The 18,008-nt window shown below is 49.4% G+C and overlaps 1 protein-coding gene across 1 annotated transcript in view; it reads left to right on the forward strand.

Annotated features, from left to right (window-relative positions):
* Positions 1-18,008, forward strand: part of CCDC9B (coiled-coil domain containing 9B) — a 364,648-nt gene that overhangs the window by 102,245 nt on the left and 244,395 nt on the right. The window contains exon 7 of the mRNA XM_082275011.1: positions 15,339-15,482. Within this exon, the coding sequence (XP_082131137.1) occupies positions 15,339-15,482 (144 nt within the window). The remainder of the gene's footprint in view (positions 1-15,338; positions 15,483-18,008) is intronic.

Here is an 18,008-nt window from a genome sequence, read left to right on the forward strand (position 1 = left end):
TGGTTGAATAGATGCCATGTTCAGTGTTTTATTGGGGCCTCATGCGAAGGATTCATCGGAATCTGCAATAATAAGCCTAAGCCTGGATGATGAACTTCATCTCTATTTGGGAACCAGTAATTGACAGAAAACATGAGCCTCTTCAGTGGTGGAAAGAAAATGAGGCACACTACAAAAGACTTGCTTCTCATGCTAGAAGATACCTTTCTGCTCCTCCTCCCTCAGTACCAAGTGAGTGTGTTTTTAGTGAAGTGGCAGCAATTTATAAAAAGAAAAGAAGCCATTTAACTGGTGAACCTGCTGAAATGTTATGCTTTCTGCACTATAATATTGTTCTACTTAACTGGGAAAATTTATGTGAAAGTGTAGTAGTAGTGTCTGTCCACCAGTCCACTGAGTCCACTCCAATCCAATGTCTAGCTATTTTTTCTAGCATTTTTGCACTGACTGACTGCAGGAAGTGGGAGTGCCCTACTCCTGTAGGGGCCAGCATAAACCAATGGTCAAGAAGATATGAAGCGGTGTCTGTCAATGAACATCCCAAAAGGATTTTTACCATAAATCAAAAATCCAATTTTTTTTCTTCATAAATTTTGGCCAAAATGTATAATGCTCTACTACATACAGTATCTCACAAAGTGAGTACACCCCTCACATTTTTGTAAATATTATATTCTATCTTTTCATATGACAACACTGAAGAAATTAAATGTTGCTGCAATGTAAATTTGTGAGTGTACAGCTTGTATAACAGTGTAAATTTGCTGTCCGCTCAAAATAACTAAACACAACCATTAATGTCGAAACTGCTGGCAACAAAAGTGAGTACACCCCAGCAATTTACCCTCCCCGGCTTCATGTGACTCATTAGTGTTATAAGGTCTCAGGTGTGAATGGGGAGCAGATGTGTTAAATTTAGGGTTATCGCTCTCTCATTTACTGGTCACTGGAAGTTCAACATGGCACCTCCTAGCAAAGAACTCTCTGAGGATCTGAAAAAAAGAATAGTTGCTCCTACATAAAGATGGCCTAGGCTATAAGACGATTACTAAGACTCTGAAACTGAGCTGCAACATGGTGGCCAAGACCATACAGCGGTTTAACAGGACAGGTTCCACCCAGACCAGGCCTCGCCAAGGTCAACCAATGAAGTTGAAGTGCTGACAGCGTTGCTGCAGAGGTTGAAGGGGTGGTTGGTCAGCCTGTCAGTGCTCAGACCATACGCCGCACACTGCATCAAATTGGTCTGCATGGCTGTCGTCCCAGAAGGAAGACTCTTCTAAAGATGATGCACAAGAAAGCCTGCAAATTAGTTTGCTTTAGACAAGCAGAGTAAGGACATGGATTACTAGAACCATGTCCTGTGGTCTGATGAGACCCAAGATAAACCCATCTGGTTCAGGTGGTATCAAGCATGTGTGGCGGCAACAAGGTGAGGAGTACAAAGACTAGTGTGTCTTGTCTGCAGTCAAGCATGGTGGTGGGAGTGTCATGGTCTGGGGATGCATGAGTGCTGCCGGCACTGGGGAGCTACAGTTCATTGAGGGAACCATGATTGCCAACATGTTCTGTGACCTACTGAAGCAGAGCACGATCCCCTCCCTTCGGAGACTGGGCCGCAGGGCAGTATTCCAACATGACGACCTCAAACACACGTCCAAGACGACCACTGCCTTGCTAAAGAAGCTAAAGATAAAGGTGATGGACTGGCCAATCTTGTCTGCAGAGCTAAATCCTATTGAGCATCTGTGGGGCATCCTCCGATGGAAGGCAGAGGAGCGCAAGGTCTCTAACACCCACCAGATCCATGATGTCGTCCTGGAGGAATGGAAGAGGACTCTAATGGCAACCTGTGAAGCTCTGGTTTACTCCATGCCCAAGAGGGTTAAGTCAGTGCTGGAAAAAAATGTTGGCCACACAAAATTTTGACACTTTGGGCCCAATTTGGACATTTGCACTTAAGGGTGCACTCACTTTTGTTGCCAGCGGTTTAGACATTAAGGGCTGCTGTGTAAGTAAAGATAGAAAAGTGTGGACCTGCGCTAAACAATTAAAATTAGTGATTTAACTCCAATGAAAATTGTGAATATAAGACAAAATGTTGAAAGAGGTGTATAAATATTTTAAAAAATGAGACAATAATGATTTGCAATGAAAATTGTAGAAATACAACAATGAAAAATCCAAAAAAGGTGCAATCACAAATTATCCAATACATGTGTAAACCAGGGGTCTTCAAACTATGGCCCTCCCCAGTTGTTCAGGAACTACAATTCCCATCATGCCTGGTCATGTCTGTGAATGTCAGAGTTTTACAATTCTTCATGTGATGTGTAGTTCCACAACAGCTGGAGGGCCATAGTTTGAGGATCCCTGGGGTAAACTATTGCAAAATAAGGTGATAAAAGGGATATTTAAACAGTGAATAAACACTATGGTAATATAGAAGTGAAAACGTGAATAAACAAAGTGAACCAATAATTGGATGAAATTAAATCAATAAAGTCCTTTCATCATGAATTCAGAGGATGAATCAAATGTAATGGATCCTGGACCAGTGCCAGTGAAACACCAGATGATGTTGAGGGGGTGAATTAAATAAGTCCCAACACCAAGTATTAAACAGGGAGAGAGTGACTTCTCTGGGTGCTCTACACCCTTACCTTACTGCTGTAAGGCAACAGCATGGGGCAAATCCACTGGCAGTAATGCAGTGTTCCCTTGTTGGAATGAGGGGAGATCCTTTATGTAACCAAGCTTCTTTAGATGGGTTAATACTCCTGCTGCTTCCAACTGCGGGCGGGGTTTATCGGAACCTGGAAGATTCGTTCCCCTACTTATTCATCCAAAAAAAGTGTCAAAAATAAATAAAACCAGTACACAGGTTTTTGACAAAGTCCTTTATTTTAAGTAGCCCCAACATGTCTTCTCCCTCAGATTTCTTCTCCCTCCAGTGATGTCTTCATCCTCTGATTCTTCTCGCTGTGCTGATGTCTTCTGCCTCGGTTTTTTCTCGCTGCGCCAATGTCTTCCTCTGCTGGTTCTTCCTCTAGTTCTTTTCCCGACACTAGTTCCCGTTGTAGTGTTCGCTCCGGCGTGTGCCTTTATTTATATACCCATGGGGCGTAGCCATCTAGTGACATCATCCAGAGGTCCTGGCCCTTATGATGTCACCATCGGGGGCATGATGAGGCGGTAACGTCACAAATCGTGGGGCCTCCGAGAGAAGAACTGGAGGCAGAAGAACCAGCAGACGAAGACACCGGCGCAGAGGAAGAAGACAGCGCAGCGAGAAGAACCGGTTATACTTACCAGTTCTGTGCAGTTGGTTTTGCACCCACAGGAGTAGGACACTAGGCAGAAAAAAAGTCTGGCTATGCCTGTTGGCATTCCCAGGGGGTATACTCCCTCTCTCTGCCATAGGCACTTTTTTCTGCCTATAGCAAGGAGTAAGGACCTAGTTCCTTGCTGGGATCTTTGGTCCTGGCAATTTTCTTCTTATAAGTTTGCTTTCTCCTGGATTTTATCATGTGAGATCTACAATCAACCGCCGGACTGGGTGACGGGCTGGATAATGTAGACCCAGTGGTCATCCCAGTCTGGCCAGCGAGGAAGCGCAGACCTCAGCTCCACACTAGGTCGGCCGCGATATAGCCTCACTGGACGGGGGCTGGCCTGCGAGTTAATCGCCTTGCGAGGTTGCATACGACCGAGTCTCGGCCCGAGTAGCAGCATTCCTCCTGACCGACAGCCCCTCATTTCGATGGAGAGGGGTTCTGTCTGAAGTGATGCCCACCTAGTTCCTGGTATGGAGACTAGCTGTCCCCCCCCCCCCCTATTCCCCTGGAGGGTTTTGAGGTAGACGTGGGCCCCTCCTTGGGATGGTGGGACCTCCAGGTTCCCCTCCTCCTGGTCAGGCGCCCCCCCCCCCCCGTCATCTGTCCCCCATCCTACCCCCTCCCCCTCCACACGTTGGGGCTGTTTGGGTGGACTTGTCCACCTTCTGGGGGTGGGGGCTGGGCGATATGCTGGGGGGGGGGGTGCGTCGCTGGGATCCCCCGTCCTGCCAGGGTCTATCCTTGAGGCCTGAGTTCCCTCCTGGATCCCTGTAAGTCTTGTGGTGCCACCAATTTGTTGAAGCCTGTGTGTGTCTATTTTTGGTGGACATGTTTGTGTAGTCTGTCGGCCATGTTGCAGTGTTTTGCTATTGAAAATGGCAGCGGCCATGACAGTGGAGTCCTGATTTTGGTGGCGGGAGCCCCTCCTCATCCCCTGGTGCTGACTCCTGGATCCTTTCTCTTCCTGATGGCCGCACGTGGAGTGCAGATAATCCTGGTGGCTGCAGGTGTTGCTTTCTGCTGGGAGGTGAGTCTGGTGGTTTTCTCTCCCTCTCTGTTAAGTATTGCTAGGTGCTTGTGCCTGGCGACCGAGTAGTGCTGCAGTGCGGTGGGGGTTGTCCCTTGCAGTGTTTTACACTTTTTGTGGGGTCGCCCTGGTGACTCATGGAGCCTTTGGAGCACATCTCCCCACCTGATCCTCTCGCTGAGGCTGCAGGGCCCTTAGGGTCCCAACCGTCAATCGATGTACTGTCGACGGTCTTGGATTCCTTTGTGTCCTGGGTGTAAGTGGTCTTTGGGCGACGAGCTAGCAACAAATGCCACCCACCTTCCCCTTCCTCATCTGATTCGTCAGATCCTGAATCTGATTCGGCCGGCGCGGACGTGGGTCACCCTGCTGGGTCTGCTCTCACTCGCCCAGAATCCTCTGATGGTGGGATGATTCCTCCACGTATGCAACCGCGCACAAATGAAAGGTGGTGGAAGCACTGATTGTATCTGTGCGTGAGACCTTGAAGATTGTGGATGTAGTTGCGATGGAGGCAAAGGTTCCCTTTGGCACTCACAAGCCATCCAGAGCAGCAAAGGTGTTTCCTTTTCTCGCCTATTTTGACAGAATTGTCGCTAAAGAGTGAGAGAGACCAAAGCGTCCCCGTGGGGTCCCTAAGAGCTTTACTAGGCGTTACCCCTATGAGAAGTCCCTTAAGAAGTCGATGGTTCCATTGGTGGTGGACCCTCTGGTTTCCAGATTGAACAAGGCAACCATAATTCCGGTTGAAGAGTTCCCGGCCTTTAAGGATTCGGCTGACAGGAAGGCAGAGGCTGTGGCCCGCAAAATGGAAACTCTGGCTGGTTCGGCACTTAGGCCGGTATTCACCATTGCCCTGGTGTCGCAAACTCTGACCGAGTGGGTTAAGTTTTTACGCCGTAACCTGGAGGGAGAACAGCTCCCCCCCGCCTTTTGCAGAGCTGGCGGACCAGCTGGTCCAGGAGCTGCAGTTTATCTGTGATGCCTCTTTGGATGCAGCTCCCCTAGTGGCTCGGCTCTCTGTTTGGCAGTGGTCCTTTGATGTGTCTTTTGGCTCAAATGGTGGTCTGTGGACCAGACTTCTAAAAAGGCCTTGACTGATCTCCCCTTTCAAGGAGATCGCCTGTTTGGAGCTACCCTGGATGACCTCATTAAAGGCCCCACAGGGGGGGAAGAGTACTATTCTTTCGCAGGCTACTAAGGGCAAGGAACCTTGTCGTAGACGTGGGCCTTCCTTTTCGGCTCATAAGAAGTTTTTTCATCCCTCAGGGTCAACTGACAAGGGCTTTTCAAGGGCCTTTCAGGGCCTCCTCTGGAGTATCCAAATGAACCTGGTCTGGCAAGCTGAGAGCTGGCATCTCCAGACCCGCGGACAAGGCTCCTTCAGCATGAAGGTGTGCCTTCACCTGTATCGGGGGTGGGGGGGACGTCTTTGCTGGGTTCTGGACCCGTGGACTTCCCTGATGCTAGACAAGTGGGTCCATGAAGTCACTTAGTCTGGCTACAAAGTCGAGTTTCGCTCTTGTCCCCCAGCACTGTTCTTTCCTTCCAACTTGAGCCTGTCCCCGACCACTTAAATGGTCTGTTTGGGGCGGTACAAGACCTGTTACATGAAGGGATGATTGTCTCGGTTCCGACTTTGGAACGTTTTAAGGGTTTTTACTCCTGTTTGCCTTCCGTCCTGGGAGATGTAAGGTGCATCCAATCCTGGATTTCAAGACACTGAACTGCTTTGTGTGGGTGCAGAAGTTCAGAATGGAGTCCATTCGCACAGTGGTGGCATCCCTGCGTCTGGGAGATTTCCATGCCTCTATCCACATCAAGGATGCTTGCCTTCACATTCCAATATGTGCCAGTAACCAGCGCTTCCTCCGCTTTGCTGTGGGAGAGGAGCATTAACCGTTTGTGTCGTTACCCTTTGGTCTCGCCTCTGCTCCTCGGGTTTTCACAAAAGTGTTAGCCCCGGTGCTAGCTTTACTCCGCCAACGGAGGATCGCGTTACTGGGCTACTTGGACAATCTCCTTCTGTGAGCGGAGTCTCCTTCTGCTCTGGTGGAAAAACTAGAGATCACAATATGAACTCTGCAGGAGTTGAGATGGATTCTGAATTTTCAGAATTCTGCCCTGGTTCCGTCCACAAAGCTGGACTATCTGGGCCTGACTCTGGACTCGACCCTAGCCAGAGTGCTCCTTCCTCTGGACAAACTCCAGACATTGCAGGCTGCAATTCATCTCCTGCTGTCCAACAGATGGTCTTACCTCTGGACTTGCATGTGGGTGCTGGACCTGATGGTGTCTACCTTTTTTGAGGCGGTTCCGTTTGCACAGTTCAATACAAGGTCCCTGCAAAGGGAGATTCTGAGCAAATGGGACAAGACTCCGCAGTCTCTAGACAATCCGATCCGGCTGAGTCAGGGAACGAAGGAGGCCCTGATATGGTGGCTTCATTCTCTGGCACTTCGGCTTGGCAAATCCTTCCTCCCCTTGTATTGAATACTGGTCACCACTGATGCCAGCCTGTCCGGCTGGGAAGACGTCCTCGGCAAGCATTCTGCTCAGTAGATCTGACGATGGGAGAGTCCAGACCACCGATCGATGTCTTGGAACTCTGAGCAATCAGACTGTGTCTTGACCATTGTACGGATCGTCTTCAGGGTTGTCCAGTGCGCATTCAATCAGACAATGCCACAGCCGTGGCTTCTGTCAATCACCAAGGGGTCACAAGACGTGTCTTGGCAGTTCTGGAGGTAGCCAGCATTTAAAAGTGGGCAGAACAGTTTGTTCCAGCCCTTTCCACCGTACACATTCCCGGGGTGGAAAACTAGCAGGCGGATTACAGCAGTCAGCAGGCGTTGGACCAAGGGGAGTGGTCCCTTCATCCGGGGGTGTTTCATCAGTTGTCTCTCCAGTGGGGCACCCCCCAAGGTGAATCTGTTGGTGTCTCGGCTTAAAAGAAAAGTGCAGAGGTTTGTGGCTCAGTCAAGGGATCTTCTGGCGGACGCCACAGACTTACTGGTGGCCCCGTGGGGTCATTATTGTCTTATTTATGCCTTCCCTCCTCTCAAGCTTCTGCAAAGACTTCTACACAGGATAGAGGCAGAAGGGATTCCGGTCATCTTAGTGGCTCCGGACTGGCCTCGCTAGGCTTGGTACGCCGATCTGGTGTGGCTGTTTCCTCAGGGAGAATCTGCTGTCCCAAAGGACCGATCTTCCACCCTGCTTTACAGTCGCTGGCTTTGACTGCTTGGCTGTGTGAGTCTCTTGGGGTTCATTCTCGCTCCTTCTCGGTGGCTTGGATCTTGACCTTCATTCAACGGGGGGTTGAACAGAAATTGACCTTGAGTACCATCAAGGGCCAAGTGTCTGCTTTGGCTGACTTCTATCAACCACCCTTGGCCACATGCTCCCTGATACATACTTTTCTTCAGGATATCTGACATTTGGTTCCCCCAGTGCGGGCTCCGTTACCACCTTGGGACCTCAATTTGGTGCTTTCAGTCCTCCAGAAGCCTCCCTTTGAGAATCTTCGTAAGATTCCTCTGCTTACGCTGTCCCAGAAGCTGGCCTTTTTGGTGGCTATCATCTCTGCACGCAGGGTGTCTGAACTGGCAACGTTATCCTGTCGTTCACCTTACCTGGTGATTCAGAGATGAGGTGGTTCTTTGCCCCTGTCCGTTGTTCCTTCCAAAGGTTTTCTCTTATTTTCATTTGAATGAAGACACTGTGTTGCCTTCCCTGTGTCCCAGGCTTAAACATCCGAAGGAAATTGCCTTGTATGCTTTTGGATGTGGTCTGGACAATAAGGGTGTACCTGACAGCTACGGAGTCTTTCAGTAAGTCAGACTCTTTGTGCTCACGGATGGGCATTGTAAAAGGTTGTCCGCTTTCTCTGCGACCATTTCCAGATGGATCAGACAGACCGTGATTCAGGCCTATTCCATCAAGTGTCAGGTCCCTCCTTTCCCTGTTAGGCACACTCTACTCGGGCGTTTAGTGCCTCCTGGGCTTCCGTCATCAGGCATCAGTGACGCAGGTTTGCAAGGCGGCCACTTGTCGTCGGTGCACACTTTCGCAAAGTTTTATAAAGTGGATGTGTTGACATCTGCGGATGCTTCTTTTGGCCACAAGGATTTGCAGGCTGCTGTTGAGAAGACCCGATCCTCTTCGAGGGTGTGTGTTTCTTTTTTCAGCTGGGCTCCGGTTGTTTTGGTTGAGCTCCTGTTGCTTGGTTGGCTGTCTAGCCCTGGGAATTTTTTTGCTGTTCCCACCCCTTATGTTTAACACTGCTTTGGGACTTCACAACGGTTATGAAGATCTGATGCTGTGTCCGTCAATAAGCTAAAGAGAAAATGGGATTTTTGACTTGGCGTAAAATCCATTTCTCTGATGGTTGTTGATGGACACAACACCCCCCTCTGTGGAGTTGTAATTTTTCTGACACTGCTTGTAACTGAGTGCCTATAGCAGAGAGAGGGTGTATACCACCTGGAACTGCCCATGGGTGTAGCCAGACTTTTTTTCTGCCTAGTGTTCTACTCCTGTAGGGGCAGTATAACCCAACGGTTATGAAGATCTGAAGCTTGTGTCCATCAATGAATGTCAGAGAAATGGATTTTTCGGTAAGTCAAAAATCCAACTTTTTGACACTTTTTTTGGGTGAAAGAGTAGGGGTACAGTGTACCCCATATTCACATAGGGTGAAGGGCTGGAATTTGGGGGCCCCCTTGTTAAGCCCCCCCCGCCCGCAGACCCCCACAACCAGAAGAGGAAGAGGCCCTTTTGTCCTCATGTTGACTATGTGGTCTGGGGTGGGGGGCACAAAGCCCCCCTGCCCCATAGCACCCCTGTCTATGTTGAGGGCATGTGGCCTGGTATGGTCCAGGAGGCATGGGGGGGGGGTGATTTTGGCGTGAGTCCCCCCATTTTTTTTTCTTTTTCTTACGTTTTGGCGTAGGGTCCCCCCCCCCTTTAAGATTCATATCAGACTCAAAGGGCCTGGTTCTGTCAGATCAAAGTCTGATACTGTTCATTGAAGTCGTACATGAGGTCGTAGGGCAAAGTCGGAGCGGAAATCTTCCGACTTCATGTCAGAGCAGCGTGAACCTAGCCTAAAACCTAGAAGCCGATTGGTTACTTTGCACAGCTGCACCACATTCTCTGTGCACAAGTTTTAGTCAATCTCGCCGCCCATCCCCCACCCCCGTGAGTGGCAGCAGCTATTCACAATTAGCAAATATCCGCATTTTAATTTATAGGGTTACACTTCCCTAACAGTTCTAGCACTGTACCTCTCCCTTAGGTAGTAAAAAATAGGATAGAACATTGAGTTTAGGGGGTGATCAGCTTTTGTAGATCCCCTAGACGTGTTCTTGACTGTTCTGCCGCCTGCACATAGTTCCCACAGGCAGCAGTTTCCTGACAGGTAAGCCCATCACTGGTCTGTTTCTGCTCCCAATAATGATACAAATCCATGAAATAAAAAAAAGAAAAGTATGTATAACCTTTAAATTAGATTTCCACACCCTTGTTCCCTGAAAGTGCCAGTTTGGCTCCACTTTAGTGAGGATTTCCCTATAGTATGTATGGCTCACTGGTACTTAAACAACAAGATTATAAAAGATGAGTCCAAAACTGATGAGTTGGAGAGATTAGTTTTGGGTATAGTTCTTTTGTTTTCCAAACTAAAGCAAACAATTATTTGGCTGGGGCTGGGCAATACCCTTTTACACAGTTGCATCATTACTTTAGTTATTTCTCTATCATCCATTGAAAGACGCAGCCTCATCGTCATCAGCTGAATGGGTTATGCTGCCCCCTGCAGGAGTACACTAAGCAGGAAAAAATTTACATGTACACGCCCACAGGGCTGTCCCCACAGGCATAACCCACACACACACTCAGCTCAGCAAACCAGTTTGTTTCTGCCTAGAGAAGGAGTAGGTCCTAGGTTTCCTGCTGGGATTTCTTTTCAGAATATTTTATTTTATTTCTCTTTTACTCACTTTGCTAGTTAGTGTTAAGGGGGATTCTCCTGGTGATCTACAAGCAGTTCCGTCTGGGGCTTTGCACTGAATAATCTAGATCCTTCTGGTCCCCCCAGCCTGGCCTATGAGCATGAGCAGGTTATAGTCCCGCACTAGGCCTTGCCACGACGGTGCCCAATTCCGGATGAGGACGAGCCTGCAATGCATATCCTTATACACTCTGCGGTTAGTGTATATTAAAGGGGCACTCTGCAGTCTGCGGCGATCGACGGTGGGAACTACGATCGTCGGCGCTTAAAGTGACAGTACTCCCGTTTTTTTTGTACTTTTTTTGTACTTTAATTATGGAGTCCCAGGCTGTGATTTCACCCTCAGACCCACTCTGTGCGACTCCCGGACAGTCCAGATCGCAGTCGCTGGCCACAATTTCAGCAGCTCTGGAAAGCCTGGCAACAAAAGTTGATTTTGGCATGAAAAAGGTTACTAGCCGGAAACAGCCGCTGCCTTCTCCATCAATGGTGGAATCCTCTGATTCAGAGTCTGATGTGGTCGCCACGGACGCCCCCCTGCCTGAAGGGTCAATGTCCTCGCAGTCAGATGGTGAAGAGTCGGCTGCAGTGCGGGAACGTGCTTTAGTGGAAGTGCTGATTGTCTCAGTGAGGGAAACTTGAAAAATGACTGATGAGCCCACTCCCGCAGGGACGCGGATGGCCTTTGGCTCCCACAAGACCCATAAGTCTGGCAAGGTTTTCCCCTGTCCTGAGACTTTTCATGATATTATGAATGACCAATTGCGGTGCGTTAAGCACGTGCTAGTGGTGCCAAAATGCTTTAAACACTGGTATCCTTTTGCTGATACAGTCTCCAACCGTTGGACGGTGCCACCAAAGTTAGATCACCCTTTTCCCAGGTTGAACAAATCTACTATTGTGCCTGTGGAAGATTCCCCGGTTTTCACGGATACAGTGGACAGGCAGATTGAATCCCTTTCCTGCCATGTTCACGTGTTAGCGTGTTCTATTCTAAAACCGTATTTTGTGTATGTTTTGGTGTCTCAGACATTTACGGAATGGATTAAGGTTCTGAAAGGGAACTTGGACCCTGACATGGCTCCCCTAGAACTGATGTAACTTTTGGACCAGATGGCCCAGGCCCTGATGTTCCTGTGTGATGCGTCCCTGGATGCGGCTCCCCTGGTGGCCAGAGTGGGGATTGCTCTGTGGCGCATGGTTTTGGCTGAGGAGTTGGGTCGGCTGACCAAGCCTCCAAGAAAGCCCTGACTGATCTTCCTTTTTTGGGAATGCGTTAGTTTTGCGACTCAATGAATGAGTTGATCAAGGGTCTGACTGGCAGGAAGAGTATATGCTTCTTCCTCAATCCTCCAAAGGTGAAACGCCTCCTGCTAAATGGGGTCCTTCCTTTTCGGCTAATAGACGGTTTTTTCGTGCCTCCGGGGCGCAAGAAAAAGGTAAGCTGTTCAGAGGTTCAGAGCATTTGGAGGGGCTAAGAAGCACTATGGCAAGTCCAAGACCAGTCAGTCCGGTGCTGCGGGCAAGCCCTCTTCAGCATGAAGGGGCGCCCTCACCCGTTTCTGGGGTGGGGGGACGTCTGCGCTTCTTTCAGGAACCCTGGACTTCCTTCATTCAAGACAAATGGGTTCGCAAACTGATTTGTTCCGGGTACAAAATCTAATTTTGTTCCCGGCCAGGGGGCAGGTTTTTTCAGTCGAATCTTCACTTGTCTCCAGAGCGTTTGAAAGATCTTCGAAAGCTGTGCAGGACCTCCTGGCTCAAGGAGTGATTGTGCCGGTTCCTCCGCAGGAACGCTCTCAAGGTTTCTATTTAAACCTGTTCATGGTGTCCAGAAAAGAGGGCAAGGTGCATCCAATCCTGGATCTCAAGGCTCTGAACTGCTTTGTGCGGGTGCAGAAGTTTCAAATGGAGTCCATTCGGTCGGTAGTGGCGGTCTTAAATAAGGGGGATTTCTTGGCCTCCATTGATATCAAGTATGCGTATCTCCACGTCCCCATATTCAAGGGACATTAGCAATTCCTCTGCTTTGCGGTGGCAGAGGAGCACTTTCAATTTGTGGCGTTACCCTTGGGTCTCGCCTCCGCTCCCAGAGTTTTTTACCAAGGTCCTGGCCCCTGTGCTGGCCTTGTTACGTCAGAGAGGAATCTCAATTTTAGGATATCTGGACGATCTCCTGTTGCTAGCAGACTCTCATTCGGATCTGTTGGACAACATCTCTAACAGTTCAGACCCTTCAAGAATTCGGGTGTACTATCAATTTCAAGAAATCTGTTATGACGTTATCCGTACGGGTCACCTATCTTGGGCTGACTCTCGACTCCGCTCTAGCAAGGGTCTTTCTCCCCTTGGAAAGGCTTCAGAAGTTGCAAAGGGTGATCAGGTTGCTGATGGAAACCAATCAGTCCTATCTGCGGGCCTTCATGAGGGCCCTGGGTCTGATGGTTGTCGACCTTGGAATTGGTCCTCTTTGCTCAGTCTCATTCCAGGCCTCTGTAGAAAGAGATTCTGGTAAATTGGAACAGGGATCCTCGGTCATTGGACCAGAAGATTTGTTTGAGTCATCTCACAAAGTCGACCCTATCCTGGTGGATACAGTCTCCTGCTCTGTGTCGGGGCATGTTCTTCCTGCCACTGTTCTGGACAGTAGTCACCACAGATTCCAGCATGTCCGGCTGGGGTGGAGTGCTGGGGAAGCTCTGTGCCCCGGGGACTTGGGCAACAGAAGAGTCCTCCTTTCTGATCAACATTCTGGAGCTGAGGGAGATCAAGCTTTGCTTGTTCCATTGAATGAGTCGGCTACGCGGTTCTCCGATTCGGATACAGTCGGACAATGCCATGGCTGTGGTTTACATCAATCATCAAGGGGGCACCAAGAGTGTCCTGTCGGCCAAGGAGGTGGCCGAGATTCTGGTTTGGGCGGAAGCCAATGTTCCGGCTCTCTCCGCAGTCCACATTCCGGGTGTGGAGAACTGACAAGCGGACTACCTGAGTCGTCAGGTATTGGATCAAGGGGAATGGTCCCTTCATTCGGAGGTATTTCACCTCCTGTGCGCCCGGTGGGTGACTCCGGAGGTGGATCTGTTTGCATCTTGCCTCAATGGGGAAGTCCAACGGTTTGTGACCAGGTCTCGGGATCCTCTGGCCGACACCACAGACGCTCTGGTGGCTCTTTGGAGCCAGTATTGCCTGATTTATGCCTTCCCTCTGCTCGTCCTCCTGCCGATGTTTCTTCGCCGGGTGGCGGTGTAAGGGATTCCGGTTGTTCTGGTGGCACGAGACTGGCCTCGGCGGTCTTGGTACACAGACCTGGTAAGAATGATCACGGATCCTCCATGGCGACTTCCTCTACAAAAGATCTGCTGTTTCAGGGACCGATCTTCTTCCATCCTGCTTTACGGATGCTGGCTTTTTGCTTTTAACGGCTTGGCTGTTGAAAGCAAGGTATTGAGGGATAGAGGTCTTTCTGACTCTGATTCCTACCCTTTTGAAGGCCAGGAAGTTGACACCTAGGAAGATCTATCATCGTACGTGGAAATCGTACATTTCATGGTGCGAATCGCTGCAGCTGCACCCTCGCTTGTTTTCTATAGCTAGGGTTTTGACCTTTTTACAAAAAGGCGTTGAGCAGCACTTGGCGTTGGGCACTATCAAAGGTCAGGTGTTGGCCTTGGCCATTTACTTCCAATGTCCGTTGGCTACTAATAGCTTGATATACACTTTTATTCAAGGGGTGCGTCATCTGGGTCCTCCAAGGAGATCCCCGTTGCCTCCGTGCGATCTCAATCTGGTTTTGTCTGTTCTTCAAAAGCCTCCTTTTGAGAATATTAGGGAGATTTCTCTGACTTCCTTGTCGCAGAAGGTTTCCTTCTAGTGGCTATTATTTCTGCTCACAGAGTATTTGAGTTGGCGGCGCTGTCCTGTCCGCCTTATTTGGTGGTCCACAGGGATAAAGTGGTCCTCTGACCTAATCAGTCTTTTCTTCCTAAGGTGGTGTCGGATTTTCATCTTAATGAAGACATTGTGTTGCCTTCCTTATGTCCTAAGCCTAAGCATCCCAAGGAAATTGATTCTTTGGATGTGGTTCGGGCGATAAGCGTTCATCTGATGGTTACTGAATTCTCTTTGCCCTTACAGACGGTCCTCAAATGTTTTGTTTGGTCCGTCTGCTGCGACCATATCCAGATGGATCAGGCAGACGGTTGTTCAGGTTTATTCGATCAAGGGTCAGGTTCTTCTTTTCCCTGTGAAGGCGCATTCTACTAGAGCGCTAAGTGCCTGTTGGGCTTTTCGCCATCAGGCCTCTATTGTACAAGTTTGTAAGGCAAACTTGGTCATCTGTGCACACCTTTACCAAGTTCTACGATGTGTATTTTGTGGCATCTTCGGATGCCTCTTTTGGCCGAAAGGTTTTGCAGGCTGCTGTTTCGTAAGAGAACTGTTTTTTTGTTTCTCTTAGGGGTCTTTTTATTGGGTGAGCTTCTGTTGTTTGATGGATCTTCATGTTACTTAGTTGGCTACGTTTAGCCTTTGGAGTTTACATTACTTCTGGTTGCGTTCTTCCCACCCCTCATGGCTACACTGCTTTGGGATGTCCCAATCAGCTGATGAAGATGAGGCTGCGTCTGTCAATGGATGACAGAGAAAATACGATTTTTGTAAGATCTTACCATAAAATCTTTTTCTCTGAAGTTCATTGACAAGCAGCCCTCTGATTTGGGGGTGTTTTTTTCTTCACTGCTTGCAACTAAACTGGTTTGCTGAGCTGTGTGTGTGTGGGTTAGACCTGCGGGGACAGCCCTGTGGGCGTGTACATGTACATTTTTTCCTGCCTAGACTACTACTGCAGGGGGCAGCATAACCCATTCAGCTGATGAAGATGAGGCTGCGTCTGTCAATGGACTTCAGAGAAAAATATTTTAAGGTAAGCTCTTACAAAAATCATATTTTTTTTCTATAGGGCAAGAGTGTGGCAAGTAAGAAGAATGACCAAGACTGTAATTTGGGAATCAGTAATGTGCCTAAGTTAACAAGGGAAGAAGTGGCTCATCTGTTTTCTTATGGCAGGGGCCATCGCGGGGAGATTTCTATTGCCATGGAAAAGGTAGGTATTTATATTGTTATACTTGCTGCATTTGCTGTCTTTAAGGCCTCAGGCACACTAGAGGTTTTTGTGCTGCTCTTAGGGGCGTCTGACATTATTTTTTCTGCCTCTAATCACCTCTGCATGTTAGCCTGTGTGTCCATGCACACGCAGGTGTTTAGAGGCATCTAGTGCATCTAGGAGCAGCAGCGTTTTATAAGAAAAAGCACTTGGTGTGTGTAAACCTATTAATGTGTCTAAAAGTATGTTTAGCGCTTGAGTGTTCATTTAATTAGCCAGAATAAGTTAACGCCCAAGTGCTTGATGCGCCTGAACACTTTACATGCGTCTACAAGCGTCAAGCTTTTTTCTCTATCGTTTATTGACCGACGCAGCTCCATATAATTCTTGACCAATGGGTTATGCTGCCCCCTACATGAGTAGAACACTAGGCAGAAAAAAGCTTTTCCACGCCTATGGGGCCGTCCCTGCAGGCATACACCCACAAACTCTGCTATAGCCTTCAGTTTCTGCCTAGTTTAGGAGTATCTGCCTAGTTCCCTGCTGGGACTTCGGTCTTAGCTGTTTTTTTTTTTTTGGAACCTTTATTAGGACTATTTTTTAGTTAGTCTTGTTCCTGAGAGAACTGCAAGCAACAGTTAGCTGGGTTTCGGACTGGATATGCTAGATCCTTAAGGTCCCCCAGCCTGGCCAGCGAGCATGCGCAGGTTATAGTCCAGCACTAGACCTCGCCACGACAGAGCCCCGATGGACAGGGGCTGGCCCGCGAGCAAAACACCTCGCCGGGACACATGCGACATGGGTCGCCCTGAGTCGCAGCGTACCCCCTGGCCGTCAGCACCCCCACCCTGGGTGGAGAGGTAGTCTGTTCGGGGTGGTGCACGCCTGATGCTGTTGATATGGTGATTGAGTGTCCCCCCTTTTCTCTGGCGGTTTTGAGGTGGATGTGGGCCCCTCCTTGGGAAAGTCAGACCCTCGGGTATCCCTCGGTTCTCCTGACCGCTCGGTGATACCAGGCCCCCCTTAGACTCCCCCCCCCCCCCCCCCCAAGCAGGTTCCTACCTCAGGGGGGCGGATGTATTGCGGCCGCTGCAGCCATTCTGAGGGGTGGAGGGGTTGTTTATCCTGGTGGGGGCCCCTCCTGGGGACCCCCCGTTGCCACTGTCAACCCCCCTAGGGGATCCCAGAGACAGCATGGTGTGCTGTGGGGTCCGCCATTTTGTTGGTTTTTGCTCTGCAAACAATTTCCAATGAAATGCATGAGTGGCCATGTTTTGGTAGTTCCCCCATAGGAATGCACGGGGCAGCTAGTTTCCTGGAGTCTGCGATCGCAGGACAGCAGGGAGAAGCTAGGGTGACTATAGCACATGACCCAGGTATTTCCTGTTTCTGTGTCAGATCGTTTTTTCTCTCTACACAGAACGTTCCTACATCCCTCCAGATCGTTTTGGTGGTATGTTACTGGGGTCCCTGTGGGTATTTCTCATTCACCCTGCTGCAGGCTGCGCTAGGCTGGGACTTGTGGTGCCACTGGTGCAGCGGTGCGGACCGCGTTTTTTTGCAGTTTTCTCTTGAAGTGACACTGCCTCTTTTTAAATTAGGTAAATAATTATGGTTGCGGGACCCTCCGGGTTGCAACCCCTTTCTGCATTTACAGCAGTTTTGGAAAACCTGGTGTCAAAAGGTGAATTTCATTTTAAAAGATGCCACTAGTAGAAAGCGCCCTATGCCTTCCCCATCCTCTCTAGTATCCTCAGATTCTGAGGTAGATATGGCCGCCGCCACGGACGCATGCCACCCTGGTGGTACTGCGTCTTCGCATTCTGATGGCAAGTCAGATGTATCCTCACCAGCAACCGCGCGGAACAGCGTGCTGGTGGAGGCACTTTAGTGTCAGTGCCGGAAACCTTAAAAATGGCAGGTGATTCTACAGCGTCAGGGACGAAGGTGTCTTTTGGCACCCGAAAATCCCAGAAGTCGGGCAAGGTGTCGGGAACTTTTCGTGGAGGAGTCCCCTGTATTTAGAAACCCCGTGGATAGACGGTTAGGGTCTCTGTCCCGCTATTTGCGATTGATTGCAGGCTCAATGCTGAAACCAGTCTTTGTGATCACTCTGGTGTCACAGACCATAGCGGAATGGGCGAAGTTACTGAAAGGTGACCAAGAATTGGAGCAGCTTCCATCGGGACTGACAGAGCTAACGGATCAAATGATCCAAGCCCTTCTGTATATATGTGATGCGTCACTGGACGCGGCTCCACTGGTGGTCAGAGGGTCTGCGGTGGGGGTTGCGAATGGACGCATGGTGTGGCTGAAAAGCTGGTCTGCGCACCAGGCTTTCAAAAAGGCTCTCTCTGACCTTCCCTTTATGGGGGGACAAACTGTTTGGGTCCTCCTTGGATGAGTTGATCAAAGTCTTTATGGGTGGGAGGAGTATTCTTCTTTCCCAATCCACCAAGAGCAAGGCGCTGCGTAATAGACGGAGGCCTTCATTTACTGCTCATAGACGACCCGTTTTGTACCTCC

Source organism: Pelophylax lessonae (genome assembly GCF_965119305.1).
Source record: "Pelophylax lessonae genome assembly, chromosome: 13".
Classification (NCBI taxonomy): Eukaryota; Metazoa; Chordata; class Amphibia; order Anura; family Ranidae; genus Pelophylax; species Pelophylax lessonae.